The sequence below is a fragment of the Sinocyclocheilus rhinocerous genome, unplaced genomic scaffold, assembly GCF_001515625.1.
Source record: "Sinocyclocheilus rhinocerous isolate Xijiao unplaced genomic scaffold, SAMN03320098_v1.1 scaffold1764, whole genome shotgun sequence".
Taxonomy (NCBI): Eukaryota; Metazoa; Chordata; class Actinopteri; order Cypriniformes; family Cyprinidae; genus Sinocyclocheilus; species Sinocyclocheilus rhinocerous.
In genome coordinates, this window is record NW_015642520.1 from 26,497 (window position 1) to 47,731 (window position 21,235).

At 37.9% G+C, this 21,235-nt stretch overlaps 3 protein-coding genes across 4 annotated transcripts in view; 2 read left to right on the forward strand and 1 right to left on the reverse strand.

Annotated features, from left to right (window-relative positions):
• The window catches only part of LOC107755969 (TBC1 domain family member 12-like), a 14,518-nt gene extending 4,749 nt beyond the window's left edge, over nt 1-9,769 (forward strand). The window contains exons 3-13 of the mRNA XM_016572933.1: nt 1,142-1,263; nt 4,555-4,637; nt 4,846-4,963; nt 5,059-5,165; nt 5,947-6,027; nt 6,828-6,922; nt 7,020-7,091; nt 7,170-7,298; nt 7,591-7,700; nt 8,538-8,796; nt 9,328-9,769. Coding sequence (XP_016428419.1) covers nt 1,142-1,263; nt 4,555-4,637; nt 4,846-4,963; nt 5,059-5,165; nt 5,947-6,027; nt 6,828-6,922; nt 7,020-7,091; nt 7,170-7,298; nt 7,591-7,700; nt 8,538-8,796; nt 9,328-9,408 — 1,257 coding nt within the window. The 3' untranslated portion in view covers nt 9,409-9,769. The remainder of the gene's footprint in view (nt 1-1,141; nt 1,264-4,554; nt 4,638-4,845; nt 4,964-5,058; nt 5,166-5,946; nt 6,028-6,827; nt 6,923-7,019; nt 7,092-7,169; nt 7,299-7,590; nt 7,701-8,537; nt 8,797-9,327) is intronic.
• Nucleotides 9,770-12,099: 2,330 nt separating this feature from the next.
• On the reverse strand, nt 12,100-18,038 carry LOC107755970 (zinc finger protein 318-like). Of its 2 annotated transcripts, none has more exons than XM_016572935.1 (8): nt 17,672-18,038; nt 16,989-17,134; nt 16,182-16,686; nt 14,663-15,266; nt 14,119-14,195; nt 13,910-14,006; nt 13,052-13,170; nt 12,100-12,947 (listed from the first exon to the last, which is right to left on the reverse strand). In XM_016572935.1, exons 1-8 carry the CDS (start codon nt 17,882-17,884, stop codon nt 12,543-12,545), a joined length of 2,166 nt encoding a protein of 721 aa, XP_016428421.1. In that variant the 5' UTR covers nt 17,885-18,038; the 3' UTR covers nt 12,100-12,542. The 2 variants fall into 2 exon arrangements, with proteins under 2 accessions (XP_016428421.1, XP_016428420.1); XM_016572934.1 differs by having other exon boundaries at nt 13,910-14,009.
• A 609-nt stretch (nt 18,039-18,647) lies between these two features.
• Nucleotides 18,648-21,235, forward strand: part of LOC107755972 (protein FAM98A-like) — a 6,156-nt gene continuing 3,568 nt past the window's right edge. The window contains exons 1-4 of the mRNA XM_016572936.1: nt 18,648-18,779; nt 19,552-19,700; nt 19,809-19,943; nt 20,267-20,451. Coding sequence (XP_016428422.1) covers nt 18,739-18,779; nt 19,552-19,700; nt 19,809-19,943; nt 20,267-20,451 — 510 coding nt within the window. The 5' untranslated portion in view covers nt 18,648-18,738. The remainder of the gene's footprint in view (nt 18,780-19,551; nt 19,701-19,808; nt 19,944-20,266; nt 20,452-21,235) is intronic.

The following is a 21,235-nucleotide window of genomic DNA, read 5'->3' on the forward strand; positions in this document are numbered from 1 at the left end:
TCTCTCTATATATATATATATATATATATATAATGTTATATAAAGCTGGTAATAATTCACATAAAGTGTGCAAGGATGCCTTTATTTTTATAAAATATATATATTTGGGTGAATATTTCCTTAAAGAGTGTATAACCCAAGAAACAGTAGCGCTGTTTCCATAACCAGAAACACTGAAGTCCATACCCTTATTTGTGCAGAGAAAAGATAGCAAAGCAGTATTTGCTGAAGAGGGTTAGGGAGAGATCGAGAAAGCAAAAGAGAAAGCGGGGAAGAAAAACCAAGTGAGACAGAGTCTGTGAAATAAAGAAGGATTGAGATTACTGCTGGAAACTCTGCGTAATTTTGTGTGTCAGCCAGGAGGGACAAGTGTGTGTGGGGCAAGCGTGGGCATTATGTGTGTGTGTGTGTGTGTGTGTGCAGCTGTCTTTACTCTTCTCCTTCAGTAAGTGATGACTGAGCCTGTGTTGTTTTCAGCTCTGGATTTGTGCTCAATTCACCCTCCACACTCTGCAGGTGTCTCTCTGTATTCCAGTGAGTGAGAGAGAGACCTCCGATAAACTCGCACACGGAGGCTTCAGATCCTCCTCTTCTTAAAGGAATGTGGTTTCTTAACTTAAGTGTATTAAAAGTACATATAACATCTAAACATTGAGTTAACAGAATTCTTACTGACCTTGTCTGTGTATTTATGTCCTTTAACCTTTTAACATCATGGCCATGTAATGTCTTTCAACAGCATGGTTACATAAAGCTGGTAATAATTCACATAAAGTGTGCAAGGATGCCTTTATTTTTTTGCAAAGTCTGACTAACAGACCTAAATAATGAGTTTGTGGCTTTGTCCAGTATGTATACACATAAATTGAACCACAGTTAGCCTTGGTGTTTGTGCCATTACTCTGTGAATGTAAATGTTTTATTTCTCTGGTTGACCTGTATTGGAGTTATGCTGTTTGTGGTTCAGTTATAATATGGGTTAACAATAAGACCATTGCCTTTGGGCCTTTCACTCATAGCATGTGGGAAACTCATGACGGAATTCTTCCTCCCTTCACATCTCCTCCGGATATGTGGCAGCTGAGAAAGTGTAGACACAGATCTGCTGTAATCTCATAATGACTACCTTTTTTTTTTTAAGGAGTATGAGTCCAGGGCGGGGCCCGCCATAGGACCACCCCCTCACCCTCAGCCAATGAGACGCAAGAATCTGGAGTTTGAGCCTTTGTCCACCACCGCTCTCATTCTGGAAGAGAGACCTCCGTAAGTGTGAAACATGAACTACAGCTCCCATAATGCACTGCTTCAAGTGCTGCAAGCTTCCATTTAATCAAATATTTACCCAAATTCCCTGGGCACTGCTGGTGAAACAAGCTGTCATGCCAAATGTGTGCATATAAACCTGAAGAGCAGGTTTTGTTAAAAAATTATCTTAATGTGTAGCAGAACAGTATGTGCTTTGCTTAGTTGTTAATTGAAAACTGGCTTTTTGTATAGTTAGTGTTGGACTCACTCAGTAAGGTGTAACCAGGGCCGGATTTACCTCTTTTCGTGACATAGGCAGAACAAATTTTTGGACCCCCTTCCCTATTAATATAATAGGCCTAATATTACCACCCAAGCAAACAAAAATATTTCTTAATCAGTGAAACCGTTACAGTGTTTTCTATCGCAATACACGCTTGCGTTCAGTCAATAAAAATCGAATGTAGTTCTTAATTTGTTTGAAAACCCAGAAAGACCATTCCATTAATAGGTGCGGCGTACCACTTCAGGAGTTATTTTTCTAATAATTTTAATGGCCAGGAGTCACAACCACACATCAAGACATTGTTCAGATGATTTGTTTCAAGACATTTGGCATGTTTCCATCCTGAAATGTGTTTAACTATTTTTTACGCACCTAATCCCTAACCTTCCATTGCAAATTCCAAAATGACATTTTAGAGGTAATAACAGAGGCTTGAGCCATTGATATGCAGGCTAATGCAGTTATTAGAGAGAGAGATATTAAGCACGTGTGAATACCTGCATCTGTGCGTCTCTCAGCAGTGTTCAGCAGCAGCGTCTACTAATAGTGAATCTTTAAGTTAAACTGCATCAAGAACCTCCCTACTGAGAAATGTCATGTAGCTTTTCAGCTGCGATACTGTTTATTGATAAATTCGTGGGCCGGCGTTGACGACAAGTTTCTGTCCGTGTGTGTGCACGAGTGTGTGTGTGTGCGTCTGTGAGAGAGAACCGGAGAAAGCGTGATTTCCGTTCATAAAAAAGGTGGAAGACGTGGAAATAGTTTGTAATTTTTACCCTATTGTTTGTTATATTTATTTGCTCAATGTCTTCTGAGGTTTTGGTTCTTTTATTGTTGTAGATAGCCCATAGTATAACAAAATATTATATATCTCTTCATTGTGTTTGGGCCCCACTGGACGAGCGAGCATAGGCACGTGCCTAGAATGCCTATGCGTAAATCCGGCCCTGGGTGTAACCAGGTAGATTTCACACCTGAATGAGATTGCTTTTCATCTGGTTGTAACTTGGGAGTTTGTGGTTTGAAACTAGCTAAAACGTAGTTACTTTGCATTCCAGATGACATGCTCACAGAGAGGAAATGATTCTGATGTACAACATATTCAGGATTGGGGAGCCAAATGTAATAATTTAAGAATTAACAATTGAAAAGCCCACATAACTGTTCCGAATATTGACTTAAATGTGTCCATCTCAGTGTATAAGGTGGTTATGTCCCTGCTCTGAAGGCACTGTCCAAAGAAAATGTACAAAGAACTTCATCCATAGAGTGATTTCAGTCCTCTCAGGGCTCTACAGTGTGACCATTTCAGTCGCATTTGTGATTGAAAACTACTGTGTGCGACTATGAAATATTTAGGAGCACCAGTGCGACTGACACGATCAGCATATTTGTGTTTTCGCTTAGGGGAGCTTCAAAGTTTTCTACTTGCAACGTGTTTTTGCAGTGTTTTGAGTAATGTATCAAAGACATATCTGTTTATACCTTGAATGCAATGTTAATCAGAATGCACTCAAAACACCAGAGTTTTGTTCAGTGCCGAGTTATGCAAGTTAACGAATCCTCTCATTATAACAAACAAAGTGTAGACAGGGTGTAAATAAGAGATTCATTGTGCAGTGTAGAGAGCTTTGTTGATTAAAATTGAACTTTCTGACAGCTTTTATTGATTTGATTTTATAGATTTTTTTGTGATATTGATTTAATACAACAGTTCAATAAACAAGAAGTCAATATTAAGTGACTTTCATTGTCTGACTATAACACTATTGCCTGATTTTGCTCTATTTTGTCAACGAAAATAGTTTCAAACTAAATCACTGCTGAGTCGCTGCAAATCTCCATGCAAACACGGCTGTGTTTCGTTTATGAAGGAACGTGCATTTTTAAATGAATCTAGTGAGTCAATGATTCAGTTACCCATTCATAAAGAGTCACTTGCTTCGTTCCTGAATGAATCAGCCATTAGAACAATTCAATTGATGATTTGGTGATAAAAGCAGTGACTTGCTGCCACCTACTGGCAGTTTTAATTTAATTTATAGTTATTATTTCAGTTATTTAAATCATTCAATATTTCTATATTTAAAATGTTATATTTAAAACGTTAATCTCAACATGAATTTCTGAAATTAATTGCACTCATGCAGCCACCTCTGAGCCTCATAAATCGTCTGTAAATATACCTACATTCCACTTTTGTGTTCTTCTGTGCCACCTCTGTAGTGCAAATTAATTTTGTTAATACTGATTTAATTTTATCTGTAACTTACTCTTCTTATTCTGTTGTTTTAATTAGAAATTTTGAAAAAGCTTATAAATATAAATTTTTGAATTTGACACAAAATATGGCATACTTTTAATAAAAAATGCCATTACAATGGTAAAAAGAAATGCCCCTGTAGATCACTTTAAGGAGTCAAATATCATCTTGTAATGGGAAGGCTAATTTTTGTTATTGATCGGAAGGTGCTCCTGAATTTTTTGACTGTGCTCCTAAATTTTTTAAAGTAAAAAGAAAAGTAAGCGTAGAGCCCTGACCGTACACTTTTCTTATAATCCATGTCTGTTTTAGTCTTTGTATCATTCCTCTGACTTAAGGATTTGGCCTAAATTTAAAACCCCAAAACAACTGATTGGAGTTGTGCCAATGAAAACATGGACAAATCCTATCTTGAAAGTTTTAGTTATTTATAATAAATGGTCAGTTTTTATGTGTAAAGCAGAGATTGTCCCTTGTCTCTTGTTTTGTTTTTTTTGCTTCATTCAGCAGATTTGGTTTTGTGATTAAATTTTCAATAAAATTAAAATTCTATAAAAAGTTTAATACAGTTTCACAATATTAATTTTTTTATTTTATTTTTTGATCAAATAAAAGCAGCTTTGGTCAGCATTAGAGACTTCTTTAAAAAAAAAAACATTTAAAAAAAATCTCATTGATCCCAAACTTTTGAACAGTAGTGTATATTTGGGTGAAGGTTTTTTTGTGTTTATGCAGGTTCAAAGACTTCTTGTATTTTTAGGAACCTGCCAGCTAAATCAGAAGAGGAATCTCAGAGACACCGGCAGGAATACAGTGAGATGGTTGCAGGGGCCAAGCGAAGGGGTGAGTAACATATGTCTCTTTGTGCAGACATTTATTAGACTGTATTTGCAATGGAAATGACATTTGACACTTGATCTGTTGGCCATACGCCCCTGTATTTCACTACCTCACACAGCTGCCCCTCACACAAACACACAAATTGTTGTTGCATTAATGTTGTTGCCTATCCACACACACACACACAAACACTTGGTCTTCTTTTGCTTAGAGATGAAAGAGGCACAGAAGAAAAAACGTCAATTGAAGGAGCGATACCGACAGGAGGAGAACATCGCCAATGCCATGGTGATCTGGAACATGGAAGTCCTGCCTAATTGGGAAAGCATGTAAGTGTCCCATCCATATATCTGTCCATTTTGCACAAAAAGTGGATTTATTCATGCCTTTTAATGTAATGATGTGCTCTGTTGCTATGACAAAGGCGTAACACACGGCGTGTACGAGACCTTTGGTGGCAGGGCGTCCCGCCCAGCGTCCGCGGGAAGGTCTGGAGCCTCGCCATTGGGAATGAGCTCAACATCACCCCAGGTAACTATGGCGACTGCTGGACTCCTCACATTTGGTTAGTCTTGATTAGGCATGGGCCGGTATGAGATTCTGATGGTATGATAACCTTAGATAAAAATATCACGGTTTCACGGTATCACGGTATTGGCGATTACAGCTCTAAAATATGTTAATTTTAAATGTCTGGGTAAAAAAACAACTTTTTTTTTCACTGAACACATTTTATTTTTAAGAAACATATAGAACATTTTGGAACAGTAAACATGTCAGGCTAAATAATTAGAATAAATAATTAAATTCTTCTTAATTAAATGCAGTCACTTAAGTGAGCCTAAACCTGCAGCTCAATAATCAAAAATATAATCAAAACATAATTTCTGTAAAAAATAAAATAAAAAAATTAATAAAAAATGCATGCATAAACCTGCAGCTCAACAAGGTTTTTGGAGACATGCTCGCTTTCTACACATTCATCTTTCAGTCCAAGTTATGATGCAGGAATGTTCACCTTTCCCGGATTAAGTTTGGAGCTATGGTTTGGAGCAGTGAGGTACAAGGATGTGCGCGGTCTCTCTGTACAACACCCAAACAGTGGCAAAGTTTTTTTTTTTTTTTTTTTAAATGCGTGATTTTTCAAGGTATACCTTGAAACCGGTTATCGTCCCATGCCTAGTCTTGATCATCTGTGACCCTATGGCTGTGTGTAACATCAGTCTGACACAAACAAACACAGATGAAGTATGTTGACAAGGAAGCAGCTGTTGCAATTGTGCTTGTGTCTTTGTGTCTGTGTGTGTTTTAGAGCTGTATGAGATCTTCCTGTCCAGAGCCAAAGAGAAGTGGAGGAGCTTCAGCGAGACGAGTTCAGTCAATGAAAATGAAGGTCTGTTTGTTCTTTTTTTGCTTTTCACTAACCTGTCTGCAAGCTAAACTACATCACAGAATGAAGTAACTAAACAGTCCTATCTTTGAAAGTGAAAGTGAAGCCAGATTGAGGTGAAGCATTGCCGGTGTGTGTTGGTGTCAGATGCATGGTTTCCATTAAAAGCTTCCTGAATTGCATCACATGATATCAATAAACCAGACAATATCTTTTCTTATCTACTCTGACATGTGACTGGATGATACCAAGAATATTTACAACATATCCATGATAATTCTGCTGTAAACAAAGTGAATACCGTAAAGAATTTAATATGCTCTTTAAGAGCCTTTAAAGACATTTTGCATCCTGTCTTGTCTCATGATTCGCAAGTATCAAGTACGAGAGCATTAAGACAAAGTTGTTTTAATAACATCTCTGATTTAATCATCTAGTAGCAAAAATAGAGTTGGTGAGAATTTCTTAGTTTAAACCAGTTTAAACAGTTAATTGCTTAAGTAAACCAGTCAAAACTCTAATTCAACGGTTCATTTGCAGCATCATGAATTCTGAAGAATTGTGTGACACTGAAGACCGCTGCAAGAATAAATTACATTTTGAACTATATTAAAATAGAAAAAGATATTTTAAATTGTAAAAATAATTCACTATGTTACTGTTTTTTTTATAGTATCAAACAAATGCAGGCTTGGTCAGAATAAGAGACTTAGAGAATAAGAGGGTGAAAAATATAGAATTTTTTTAGCTCTGTCAACCAGCTGTAGCCTGACTGATGACTACTTATGGTTTTAATTAATTAGAATGTGGAGTTTCACTGGCAGACAGAGAGTCGAGTCTGGATTTAATCAAGCTGGATATTTCCAGAACTTTCCCCTCTCTATACATATTCCAGAAGGTAAGAACAGGTGTTTTGGTGCTGAAATTATTATTATTATTGTCTGTTTTTATTTTGTTTCCATCATGACTAATTTTGTCCCCTCTCTTTCCATCAGGGTGGACCATATCATGATATATTGCACAGTGTGTTGGGGGCGTACACCTGTTACAGACCTGATGTCGGCTATGTAAGTACCATCCCGGATGACATGAATGAACCGGGACGTCCTTCATTGAGTGTTTAACATGTATGTGGCATGTTGTAGGTTCAGGGGATGTCCTTCATTGCTGCTGTTCTAATTCTGAATTTGGAGGAAGCCGATGCCTTCATAGCCTTTGCCAACCTCCTAAACAAACCATGCCAGATGGCCTTCTTCAGAGTGGACCATGACCTGGTACACACATCAAATATATTTGTAGTAGACCTGCTACATTTGCTCTTAAAATAGAGGGAGTGTTGTGTCTGCGTTTGCAGTCAGCATTTATTCCAACCATCTGTTGACCCACTTATAGAGATTTCATTTGCCAGACAAACTCAGAGTAAAAAAACTCTGAGCCAAGAACTCCCAAAAATCTGCTGACGAACATTCCTTTTATCTTGCACTCTCGATGTTGTGCTTTTGATCATGTCTGTTTAAGCTGGAGTTATGCTCTATACTGAAGTGATACTTTTGTTTTTCTCCCAAGATGCTGAAGTATTTTGCAGCATTTGAGGTGTTTTTTGAGGAGAACCTTCCCAAACTATTCCAGCACTTTCAGAACAACAGCTTGACGCCTGATTTTTACCTCATAGACTGGTAAATCTGCTCTTAAAATCTCTCTTCCTGCTGTTTGTTCGTTCCTCTCCTCTCTGTGTGTTTCTTTTCCTTGTTTTGAAATCAGAGAGGAGAGATTCATAAGTAGTTTTCCTGCAGTAGCTCTTTATTGCCCCCTAGGGTTGCTTTTATGTTCTCTCCTGTGAGGGGAAATTCATTCATATTTCTCTTTTTTTTTTTAAAAAGGAAGCCTCTGGCAAGTTTAGGGTGGCTGAATCTAATTAATAGTGTTGGGAAACAAGAACTGGATCCGCTTAATTTTAATACTGGAAACAACCAGACAAGTGCAGTCTGATTCCCAAACGAATGACTGATGTCACATGATTCTTTATAAAGCATTCTAATATGCTAGATAATTCTAATATCTATCCTTCTGAATTTATCAAACAGTTTTGATGCTTAATATTTTTATGAAAACGGTGATACTTTTTTCCCCCCCCCAGGATTCTTTGATGAATAGAAAGTTCAAAAGAATCTTCTGAGACATAAAAATCTTTTGAATATAATGTGCCCTTGCTAAAAGTATACATTTTCTTTCAAACAATTTTGAACTGTAGTGTAGTTACTGGATTACATGTTTGCTGCCTCTAAAAAGACTTCATTCATTTTTATGTGAATTTCCTTTCTCAAAATGTAATCTTATTTTAGTAGATATTTTCATATTTTTTTCTTCAATACTGTGAATTGAATTGTTAATGGAACCTTTTAATAATTGTTAAATTCCTTACAGTTCCCATCTGCAAAAACACAGAGCATCTGAGCATTTGTACCACTTCAAGCAGAATTCTCTCTTACCACTTTTATCTGTCATGCTCTCAGGATCTTCACTCTGTACAGCAAGTCGTTACCGCTGGACGTGGCATGTCGTGTTTGGGATGTGTTTTGCCGAGATGGAGAGGAGGCGTTATTCCGAACAGGACTGGGAATTCTGAGACTGTACCAGGATGTTCTACTGCAGATGGATTTCATCCATAGTGCACAGTTCCTTTCCCGGCTACCTGAAAACACTCCTGCACACGCACTCTTCTCCTGCATCGCAAACACACAGATGATCAGTAACAACCGCCGGTGGAACCAGGTGAGAAATACTTACATTTACATTTTTATTAGTGGCAATGAAACTGGAAATGATGGCATAATTGAGACAGTTTATTTTTAATTATTAAATATAAATATTGAGATGGTTTATTTCACTTTTTGTTTTAAAGGGGTCATATGATGCGATTTCAAGTTGTCCTTTCTCTTTGGAGTGTTACAAGCTGATTGTGCATAGATAAGATCCCTGAAGTTGCAAAGACTAAAGTCTCAAAACCAAAGAGATATTCTTTATGTTACACCAAATACACAAAATAATGATCTTTAAAAAAGCATCATATGACCCCTTTAATTATAATTTTAAGCAACATTATTCATATTTATATGATGGTTTGGTCAATCGTAAACCAATAAAATCAAATGATAAAGGCATGTTAAAAAGTATCCAAGCCAGTTTTAATGTGATCTTTGCACAACAAAAAGAAAATGCCTGTTTTAATCAAAATGAAAGACATAAAACAGTCTAAAGTTAAAGAAACTTCAATGGGCTTCCTCTCTTTTTTCCCTCCTGCAGGTCTTTTCTGCTCTGATGAAAGATGGACTCAAAGAAACTGACAAAAGCAGCAGCAGCAACAGTCCTGCCTTAAGAAGCTAACAGCTGACTCTCTCCCAGAGGAAGTGATGATGTTTCTGAGACTCTGAAGAGATGCCGGTCATCACTCAGCACTTTGACCTCTGCAGTGTGCCCGAGGGCGACCCGAACTTCTGAGGGACAGCTCAGGCTCAGCCCCCATGTGCTGAATGTCCTGTTTGAAGTATCTCCTAATGAACTTGTGTCCTGTGGAAGGGACATTTCTTCACTTGCGCTCGCAAGCGTGTTTATGCGTGTGTTTGTGTAAGAATGAGCCTGAGAAAAAAAAGAAATGTGAGTCAGGTGACTGTATAATGTGCCAACTTTGTCAATGTTACTTTTGTAATGTTGTTGAACACTCCTTTGGTTGATGTGAACCACACACACACACACACAATGTAAACCTGCAGTAGCCTTTCATTAGCACATACCAAATCTGTCGTTAATGTGTTTGTTACACTATGTCTCTCCATTTATCTGAATTCAACCTGTTTGCTAACATATTTGCCTCTGACAGCAAGCATAGAGGAATTCAACTCTGCGACCTTCCCTCAGTATGTCCCAAAAACACACAGACGTAGAGCCAAAGTTAATAGAAGAGCATATAACAATTTCTGTAAACGGGTGCTGTCGGATATTCGCACTCCAGATTTTGTACTTCACTTCATAAAATAATTGGCTATGCTAGTTTAAATAAAAGGTTTGAACACACTTATATAACACATGTACTCGCATTAACCAACCAGCAGCAAACAAGCGATCAGCTTTTAGCTTTGCACCTTCTACTACACTCCAAATGAATGAACCTTCATATTTCCAGATATTTTTTTTTTTTTTAGTTATTTAATGTCTGTTTGTTTTTGTTTTTAATTTAAGGATTATTTCTCTTGCTTTTTTCCCTTTTTTAATCTTCTTCACTGTTGTACAGTTTTCTTATGTAACAGTTAATGTACATTCCTGGTTTGAGGGCTCTAGTGTAGATGTGGAAAAATACTCAGTATTGGAAACCTGCTGTCTTCCTGTCATTTTTTAATTTTTTTTACAACATCATGTAAAATTGAATGTTGCTTAGAAGTTTATTAGAAGGTACAAACCAGACATGGGGTCAGCATGCCTTTGAAGAGTGCCAATTGCAGATCATTGGAAAATGTATTTTAAAATTTGCTGCTTGATGAGAGGTTTATGGTCCACTGTGTCATTGTTTTTAAACATTAAATACTGCTTAAGAAAAAGCAGTTTCTCCTATTAGCTCTTTACAGAATTAGGGTCTGTTCACACAGAAGGCATTTTTGCATTCCACTGCACTGCTTTCTCATTGTCAACTTGTACTAGACAGATGTCTTTTCATGTCTTGCATCTTTTACTTTTAACAAAAAGGGGGAAGTCGTGGCCTAATGGTTAGAGAGTCGGACTCGTAACCCAAAGGTACAGCGCTCTCTTCCACCTTCAATACCACGACTGAGGTGCTCTTGAGCAAGGCACCGAATCCCCAACTGCTGCATAAATGGCTGGCCACTGCTCCGGGTGTGTGTGTGCGCACTTAGGATGGGATAAATGCAGAGCACTAATTCCTAGTATGGGTAACCATACTTGGCCACATGTCACGTCACTTTCAAATGAGACAAATTTTTCATTGCTCATTGCTCACCAATGGATCCTCTGCAGTGATGGATGCCATCAAAATTAGTCAAAACAGCTGATAAAAACATCACAATAATCCATAAGTCATTAAGTCCATTAACAAGCTGTGTGTTTGTAAGAAGCAAATCCATTATTAAGGTCTTCACGGACTGGAGTCACGTGGATTCACACTGCGTGATTGGTCCCTTAAAGAGAACTAAACAAGGCATCTATTGACGCATTCCTATGGCAGAGAACAGTGAGAGTGACACTGAAAGATCCCGTGCTTGGCAAATGCATTTTTATTCTTTATTCCTTTTATAAAGTTAGCCTTTAGTTAAAGTCACAGCCATGAGCCGTGATTTGCTACTTGCGGTTACTAGTAAGTGGTATTAAAGGTGCTGTATGTAGGATTGACACCGAGTGGTTGAACTAGGTATTGCAGCCCAAATTAAAAATATTGGAGAGGGTTTTTTTTCACCCGGCCCCTCCTCCTCAGACTTGACGCACACGCAGGTTGCCAGATTGACGACACCAACAGGAACGAGCGCACTTGGCAATGAAAGAAATGAAATACGCTGTGTTTTCCGCCAACTGGCAACCCGGGGTGCCGAAATACAATTGGGTAAACTGGCAGTGGGCGGGTTTCACAAACCAAAACAGAGACCGGAATGGCCCGGAACGCACATTTTCAAAGGAGAATGACTAGCATTGTTTTTCAGATAAACAAGTATGTTAACATGTTTCTTAAATATCTGCAAACATATTATGGTATTTTTATGCTTTAGTAGAACTTACATACAGCACCTTTAAGGGAAGGGGAGGTTTTATTCTAGATAACATTTTGTAAGACAGTTGGTGTAGAGTCATCAATATTTAGAAGAGAAAAACTTTTTTAAATGGATGTATCGGCTAAAAATACATTTTTGGCAGCTTGGAGCACAGTAGCTTATAGTTAGTCTTAAAGACACAAAAACTACACTGAGACAATTAACCATGAAAATATAATAAACAGAAAAAAGGTCTTAATTTATTGAACCAAACAGGCATTAACATGAGGGTTATAAAGCAAATGGAAACCATTGACCACCAATCTAATCCAAAAACCTTTTATTACAGCATAAACTTTTTCAATCGTAGTATGAATGTTTACATTTTTCAGAGCAAGAACGTTGCAGTATGTTTGGTTTGTGGAATACTGTTCATAGGACAATGACAACTGGGACAAACTTCAGGTTGGGCTTGATATACAACCAGAATGTCTGCACATTTCTATAAAGTTCTGGAGTTTTAGGTTTTAAATCTTCTCTGGTTGATCACATTTAAATGTAACATGCTAAAAGTGTCTCTATATAAGTGAAGCGTTCCTGTAATACACTGTATGCAATTGGACTGTCATCTACAGGATGCATAAAAAACATTTACATCATGTTTAGGCCTTCAACCAGAAAAGACTCACCAATGACTGCTGATTGAAATGTAGTGCAGTTACAAAAGCTCAAACACAGCTGATGCTTTTAGAAGACCTTAAACACTGACTAAGGTGAATCCTTATTACCCTCTGCTTTTTTCTTGTCCTTCTTTTTCTTCTTTTCTTTTCTCTTCATTTTCTTCTCCTTCTTCTTTTTCTTTTTCTCATTCTTTGTTGATTCTGCATCATCCTCGTCATCAGTTTTTTCCTTTTTCTCTTTGTATTTGTCTTTACTCTCATCCTTACTGTCTTTGCCCTCTGGCTCGTTTTTGAGTTTGATATCTGTAGAATGAGGGCTTCTTTCGTCTCTGGTGTGCTTTCTGTCAGGACTGCATTCCCTGTGGTCCTGGTAGACCCGTGAGGACGTCGACCTCTCAGGCCTACTGTGTGCGCTCTCTCGTCTGTGAGATGATAAGTGATGCTGGTCTTCATGTCTTTTAGTATCCCTGTGCTGCTCCTGTGACCCTGTTGTCTGCAAAGACAAGAGAGAAAGCTGATGTTTCTTTCCCATAATTCACTATTCTGTATTACAGATGAGAGTAAGTGATCCATGGAAAATGGCATTTATAGTGCCACCTTGTTCCTGTCCTTGCGGCTGTGACTTTCTGCATGTCTCTCTGCACTGTTCAGATCGCTGAAGAACTCCTCACAGCGCTGGCAGAAGAAACCCATCACCGGGATCAAATCACCCCCACCTACAATCAAGATACATGTTGATACATAAATACATATTTGCAAAGGTACACAGTTGAACCAAACTGTTCAATAATTATTGACTGATTTAATTAAATAAAATCAATAAATAGTTGTATTTAAAAAAAATATATTATATGGTTCAAGTAAATAAAAAAAATTGATGAACTGAACCCAAATAAAAACAATATATGGCTAGAATAAATAAATAAGTTGCATTGAACAAATAACAAAAACAATATCATTATTGTGGATTGTGGTTCAAGTAAAAAAAAAATAAAAAAAAAAGGTTCATGGTTCAAAGAAGTAAAAAAAATGTTGTATTGAACAAATAAAAACTACATTGTTATATGGCTCAAGGTTGAAATAAATATATTTATTATTTTAAAAAAAAACACACATTTTCATGGTTCAAATAAATGAAATAGATGAATTGAACCACAAGATAAACAAGACTTAAAAATATATATTTTAACTGAACAGAAACAATACTATTATATGGTTCATAGTTCAAATAATTAGTAAATAAATAATGTTGAATTGAACCAAAAGAAAAATTAAAAAGCATTCTGTGATATTTTAAAGATGTGGATCATGATCATTTTTATAATTCATACATAAAATGTAAAATATTCTTATTCAGCGTTTGCTAATTTAGGTCCAGTGGACATTAGCAAGGCAGCTGAAATCACTAATAGCATCTTTAAGTAACTTCATTAGATAAGTTGCTCAAGTTAATACCTTCCTGTTTCAGCAGACCCTCCAGTTCCTTCACCAGGTACTCTTTCCTTTTCTTTTGAATCTGTTTCTCTCGTCTGTCTCGCTCATTCTCACCCATCTTCTAAAACAGTCAAGGGTGTTCACAGTCAGCATGACATAATACAGAGCTAACAGTGTTAACTAATACTTTAAGAGTTGTGATGCAAGACAGATTTCCAGACTCCTCATACCTTCTCCTCACGCTTGGACTCTTGATTAGAATGGCTGCTTCCAGAGCGATTACTCTGACTGTCATCTGTTTTGGATGCTGAAAACAGACACTAAAAGTTGAATGCATTACAAGCACAAGGTTCTTGAAGAAGTCTTCTAGGTCTTTTATCATTTCTTCAAATAGCTGACAAACATCAAGAACAAAACAACAGCTATGATGCAATGCAGACTCTTAAAATACACTTTCAAGAATCACCTGACAAGCCTGCAACTTAAAAACCAGTTAATTCAGCTCCAACCAATTACAGATTCCATTCAAACTTTGTTTTGGAGATAAATTCAGCCTTTTTAGCTTTATACATACTTTAGCAAAACTTCTGAACTTTTTTAATAGTTTGAAAACCTCCCACTGATATGGATAGAATGTTCAGTACTCAAAACTCTAACTCTGCTGAAGTTATCGTAATATTTTCATACTGAATAGTGCTTGGTCTTTATCAAACTTTCAAGTTTCACTTTGGATAAAAGTGACAACTAAAAAGCATAAAACATGCTGGTTCTGACCTCTGGACAATGCTTGCAGCGCCTCCAAGGCTGGTTTGAGCATCGAGAGCGAGCCTGGCATTCCTTGTTCTTCCTTTTTTTCCTTTAGTCTGGCAGCCATTTTACAGATGTCAGCCATGCCTGGATTCAGGCCGATGGTCCTCAGGAGGGTTCTCACCTTCTCGCATTCCTCTGGAGAGACTTTTGTTGTGCCAGAAGCAGCGGGCTGCACGCTAGCAGGCATTGCATGAGCTTTGGGTTCCTGGAGACTATGAGTCTGGTGTTCTTTACTGAGATGATGAACCGGAGACCTCACAGATCTTGTCTGGGCCAACGGAACCGTCACAGCCTGAGGTTTGGATCGCTCCTCTTCCTCTCCATATAGGAATTTCTCTTCATCTTCAACACTCTGGAATGCAGGCTTGGTTTCAGGCTGCTGGTTGGGTGTGTTCCAGGATAAGATATTGGAAAAGCTGCTGCTGTCTTCGCCAGCCCTCTCGTGAGGAAGCAGGGAACCATAACAGAGTTCAGCAGAGATTTCAGATTCTAACCTCGGTTCTGGGTTGTGGAAGCCTCTAACTGCAGACTGATTTGCCAGAAACATTCCCCTTGTGTCATCAGTATTCTGTTTAGAAGACAGGGGAAGAGAATTCACATTACTTGTAGATGTTTAAATGGTCTGGAAGTCAATGAGACAAAATAAACATCAATGATAAGAATCAACAACAAAGAAAAAAAAATCTCTTAAAAATCTAGTATTGTGCCAAGTTCCTAAAAGTGTACTCTTTGCATTCAAGTTGGTTTAGAGTTCAAATTTATTGACTGTAAAAGGTAATACTATCTTTTACCTTGAACACATCTTAATCATTTAAAAAAAAAAAAGTTGTAAAATATATTTTTGAAAGTAAAAAGTTTTTTTTTTTTTTTTTTACAAATTTGAACATTTTACATTAATAAAAGGTTACATCAAACTACTTAATAAGGGTTTCTAGAATTTTCAAAAGATCCAAATAAACATCAACATTTTATTTACTTTTTTTTAAAAATTAAAAACCAAGTCTGTATGAATTGCATTTTTGCAAATGTTTTTCATTTTTAGCTACATAATATGTTTTTATACTTTTTGTTTTTACAATGGGTGAATCTTCAGAGGTTTGCCATTTTTAATGATTTATGGTCAAGTTTTCTTGTTTATGCTTCCCACAGCCTAAGCTACTTTTCTCTGTGTACAGAAATTACATGGCAAGCATGGGGGAATGATGTTTGTATGCAATTTCCCGCAAAAACATTGTAACAGCTCCAAAATATTTTTATTATATTGTATTGTATTACATTAATATTATTACAGGTTTATCAAAGTGGATTTGGGTAAAAATGGCTTGGAAGTTGGATTTTTTTGGACGGTCTCAATAACATTGTTTTATTAAAAAAAAAAAAAAAAAGTTACATAGTGTAGCTTTAATAAACATCATGTCATTGAACCATAAACCAAAAAATATAGAAACTCAAACTCAAAACATAACAGAATAGTGTTGTGCACCTGGTTTCTAAGGAAGGCGTCCTTGACCAAAGGCAGGTGTTTGTCTAGATTTTTGTTCTGTAGGATCTGTCTTAGTCCATGAAATAGATCAGGCATGGCACTACCGCCAAGACTTATTCCGCTGCTGGTGCTGCTAGAGCCTTCAGCAGTCCCTCTGGAAGAATGTTTTGTCTGGCTGGGGCTCAGGCGTGACTGACTCTTACTGTGCGTTCCGCTCTTCCCGTGACTACGACTACGACTCCTCGCATGACTTTTGGCCCTTGTGCGGCTTTTACCTCGACTGCGACTACGGCTGCGTGTTCTGCTGCGAGCCCGACTCTTTCCACGACTCCGAGCTCGACTACGAGCCCGGCTCCTGCTGCGACTGCGTGGACGGCTCCTCCCTCTGCTCCGACTCCGCGTTCGGCTTGGATGCTTGTCTGCTGTGCCATTGTCACTTTTATCTCCTGGCAGCTCAATCCGGTCACTTGCTTCCAGGATTCGGAGAAACTCTTCTGCCTTTTTCCTTTATTGAAACACAATGGAAATGGATTTAGGGTTAATTAACAGATTTATATGCACACACATATATACAAACATACAATATTGATAATAATAATAATAAATGTTACTTGAGCATCGGATATGCATATTAGAATGATTTCTGAAGGATCATGTGACACTGAATACTGAAGTAATGGCTGCTGAAAATTCAGCTTTGCTGTCACAGGAATAAATTACTTAAAAAAATGTAATTCAACGCATAGATAGCAATTATAACACAATTCAAATTAAACATACAAAATCTCCTTGTTTAGTTCCTGATACCTGACTTCTTGGTTTTGCTCATCTAGACTTTGGGTTGACCAGTTTTGTGAGGAGTGACCAAGCTGATGCTGGTTTGAAGGTGTGAGCAGAGAGCTGATCAGCGTGGATCCACTTTGGTCAGCAGTGGGGCTGGTGAAGGGTCGGCTCTGCAGGAGAAAGACAGGAATGAAAGAAAAATAAATATGACCACACACTGACAAGTAACACGTCCATATTCATATAAAGATATACGATTCATATAATATCCAGTACAAAAGTCTGAGATCACAATACAAATCTGATATTTCTGTTATTTAAACCTAGAAAGGATAGTCTTTAAACCCTACCTTTTTAAGCAAAGTATGACAAAGTATTTAAATATTTGCAGGGCACTAATCAATCAAACAAATTAGTGCCATTGTAAATGCATGCTTTAAGTAGTTTTAAATGAAGCATGACATGCCACACTGCAGGACACTGCTTGAAATTGCCTTTCAATTACCAACATGAAATACTATTTTACTATGCTTTCATGCACTGCACTGAAAATTAATTTCTTACATGGAATCCAAAGATACTGGATATATACAATTATCTAATATTAAATTAAATGTATCAATATGGCATTTTGATCAGGTGGATGTAGCCAATGCTGCGACAAGAAGATGCTGATTGGGTTTATGACTGGACCGAAAAACACGAACCTCGTAAAAAGATTTTCTGTTGTAGTTTTCATTCCCTGTTCCGTACGGGCGTCCCGGAGGAGGACCGGGCGGTGGAACACAGTATCGAGGCCCCGGAGGAACCCCAAAAGGAGGGCAGAACGGAGGAGGTCCAAAAGATGCTGCGGGGTGTCCGAACCCTGACGGGGGTACAGGTGGCCGGTGATAGTCCGGGTTTGACGTACCTCGGTACATTTTTGTACATATATATCTGATCAAAATATGTGTAACGTTAGTTACAACGAGTTTATTTTTTCATTCACTCTCTGAGCTCCTGTGCGTCTACATGAGTCTGAGCGCAGCCACAGCGCCGCCTGCTGGACTGGAACCACAGCGCAGATCACAGAAACGCCTGTCTAACCGATGCCAGTTCAAAACTGTTTGACTTATGTTATTTACACCAACGCCGTGAAGTCGAACATATAAATACACTATATTGATGTAACCGTTGAACATGTTTTCCCTAATGTACATTGGTTCACCTCTTATGGATTGAGGCACACATGCAAACAATGAATAGCTGCACAACATGGCTCGGTGTTACTTGGGATATTGTGAACTAATAATCACAACTGCAACAATAAAAGTGTATCCTTTTCTTTTTTTATTTAGATAACAATACAATTATATAGATAATACGTGATCAAATAAAGTTGTGAATTAAAAATACACAAAATGCAAATTAATAACAGAATTTAGTATGTTAAATAAAGGCTTTGTACGTCTTTTTAAATATAGATCAAGTATTCTCATTATTCATAGCAAATAATAAATTAATAAATGAAAAAAATATATATAACAATTATAAATAATAAATGAGTTATTAAATAAAATAAAATAAATTATTCACTTTATAATTTAATTAGTAATTATTTGAAATATATTGTTGTATATTTTCTTTAAGATAATTTGTGAAGCCATAAAAAAGTGAACGCAAGAACTGATCAAATGTTTCCGGCATGTTTCTGGTCGCCTACATGAACTGTAAGGACCCCATTATGCCAACCTAGCGTTGCAGTCTTTACGGCTGCTAGAGGGAGTAATTTACAATGGAGTTTACTGATACTCTTGATTCTTTGGAAGACCTTGGGTAGGTGAATCAAACCTCTCGTTGTCATATTTTTAGCTTTATCAGCCGTTTTTATTTTCGGTTTAACGGCATAAATCTGAGCTCGTGGACGCATGTCCCTGCACGCCGGTGTTCTGCATGATCTGAGACACAGAACCGCTTTCCCTATTCTGAATTAATTTTTAATTTCCAATGTTTTTTAATCCTCAACACCCGTGATTTGTTGTCTGTCACATTATATTAGAGCTGGGGATGTTGGTACACGTATTTGAGAGCCTGATTTATATAGTCAATGAATTGATTAGGCCGTGCAGCGTCAGCAGTGCTCAAAAATCTCAAATTTCTCCTCTGCCATAAATAGCCTGAATCATTATAGTCTAAATGAACACACCTCTGTCACCACATTCCCAGCTCTCGATGTTGTTAGACGAGTTTACAAGATCATTAAACTCGTGGAGTGTTCTAGAGTCAGTGAAGAACTGGTAGGGATGGGTCGTGTTTGTATGAGAATAAAGACCTTTAACGTTAGATGTAATAGGAAAATTATTGGTAATGCTATTTGAGGACCAGAAATAACTGTTGTATAATGTCGTACTTTCTTAATTGAAAGCGTTTAGCTTTTTAAATATATACCAGAGGTAAGTATGCTTAGATATTGCACTGTTGCAACATCATTGGGTCACTTCACATTCTCCTATATAGCAGGGGAAGTGCAGGATGACCCAGGACCATATCGAAATGCAAGCATAAGCAAATAAACTGCTCAGGAAAGTGTGTATGTGTGTGTTTACAGATACCAAGGTCCTCTCCTAGAGGACAGAGCTCTTGAGACCGCTGTGACTGGTGGCGCTGCATCTCCAGAGTTCACTAAACTCTGTGCCTGGCTTGTGTCTGAGCTGAAGCTCTACTGCAGACTAGAGGAGAATGTGCAGGCGACCAACTGTGAGTGTGATCCTGCATATAAAATGTAATCTACGAGACCAAGGAAGTGTCAGTTAGAGTGTGAATTCTGGGTTTTGTCTGCGGTTTGTTTGGGTGTGGCTTGTGCAGGTCCGAGCGAGGCTGAGGGGTTTCAGCTGGAGATGAGTGGTCTTTTAGCTGAGCTGTGCTGTCCGTATCCTGCTCTCATCACCGGAGAGGTTACCAAACGTCTGCTGAATGCAAACAACTGCCTGTTACTGCTAAGTATGCAAACAAAATCAAGGGGGTGTTGGTGAATTTTGTTACTTGAAATAAAATTGAACTGAAATAAATATTAATTTCAACTTTTTTCGGCTTGTTGCCATGCCAAGGCAGCAGTTCTCATTTTCTTTTCTTTTAATTTGATTTACTAAAACAAGTAAAAATGAGTTGAAAAATTAATATGAACTATATAGACATGAAAAAATTACTATTTAAAAAAAAATAACTAATTCAAAATATGAATAAAATCTATTACAGTATCTCAATGGTACTATCAAGATCCTTTGACATCTTAAATATTTTTCATACTCATACCATTCTTCCAGGCTTCTTGATCTCCGAGCTTGAGGCGTCTAGGATGATCCTGGTAAACCAGCCCCAGAAGAAGGTGCAGGAGACGGGCGGCAGTAAAGACTTCATGGAGCTGAAGGGCATCTGTATGGCTCTGGGCATGTCCAAACCTCCTGCCAACATCACCATGTTCCAGTTTTTCAGTGGAATTGAGAAAAAGGTGAGGTTTATTAACAGGCAGTTTATATTAATATATAATAAATGTGTGCACCCACATTGGGTCACTAATTGATTTGTGCAGAAAACCTCTGTGCTTTCACACTAGTATTATTTATATAGTTTATTATTCAATAATATTAATATATTAAAGGGTTAGTTCACCCAAAAATGAAAATTAGCCCATGAATTACTCACCCTCAAGTCATCCTAGGTGTATATGACTTTCTTCTTTCAGACAAATCCAGTCAGGGTTAGTGTTGTCACGGTACCAACATTTCAGTATTCGGTACCAATACCAGTGAAAATCCACGGTTCTCGGTACCAATTTCGGTACCAAAGCTTCTCTGCCAGCAGGAGGCGCTGTTGGAGTGGGTGAGATAGGAGTTAGAGGTCTGCATTCCCGCAGCTCTCCCGACCAGATTTTTTGCGCCGCGGGATTAAATTCCCGAATAAAACGCGGTAGCGGTCGGTAACTCGGGTGTAATTTGAACGGAAGCTGGCGGTCTAACAATATCCAGTTCCCGACGCAGACCAGCATATCTGTGCTTTATTCTTATTGACCACCAGTACAGCCTTCACTCGGACTGTTATGCACATGCAAATCCATTCTCTGCCAGCAGGAGGCGCTGTTGGAGTGGGTGAGATAGGAGTTAGAGGTCTGCATTCCCGCAGCTCTCCCGACCAGATTTTTTGCACCGCGGGATTAAATTCCCGAATAAAACGCGGTAGCGGTCGGTAACTCTGGTGTAATTTGAACGGGAGCTGGCGGTCTAACAATATCCAGT

Bases quoted from the DNA above. Each gene is read 5' to 3' on its own strand.
- LOC107755970 (XM_016572934.1), bottom strand. From the start codon at position 17,884: ATGTACCGAGGTACGTCAAACCCGGACTATCACCGGCCACCTGTACCC. The intron at 17,135-17,671 runs GTTCGTGTTTTT...TTTCTCCTGCAG, and splicing joins ACAGAAAATCTTTTTACGAG to AGCCGACCCTTCACCAGCCC. The intron at 16,687-16,988 runs GTATCAGGAACT...GTTTCAATAAAG, and splicing joins GAGCAAAACCAAGAAGTCAG to GAAAAAGGCAGAAGAGTTTC.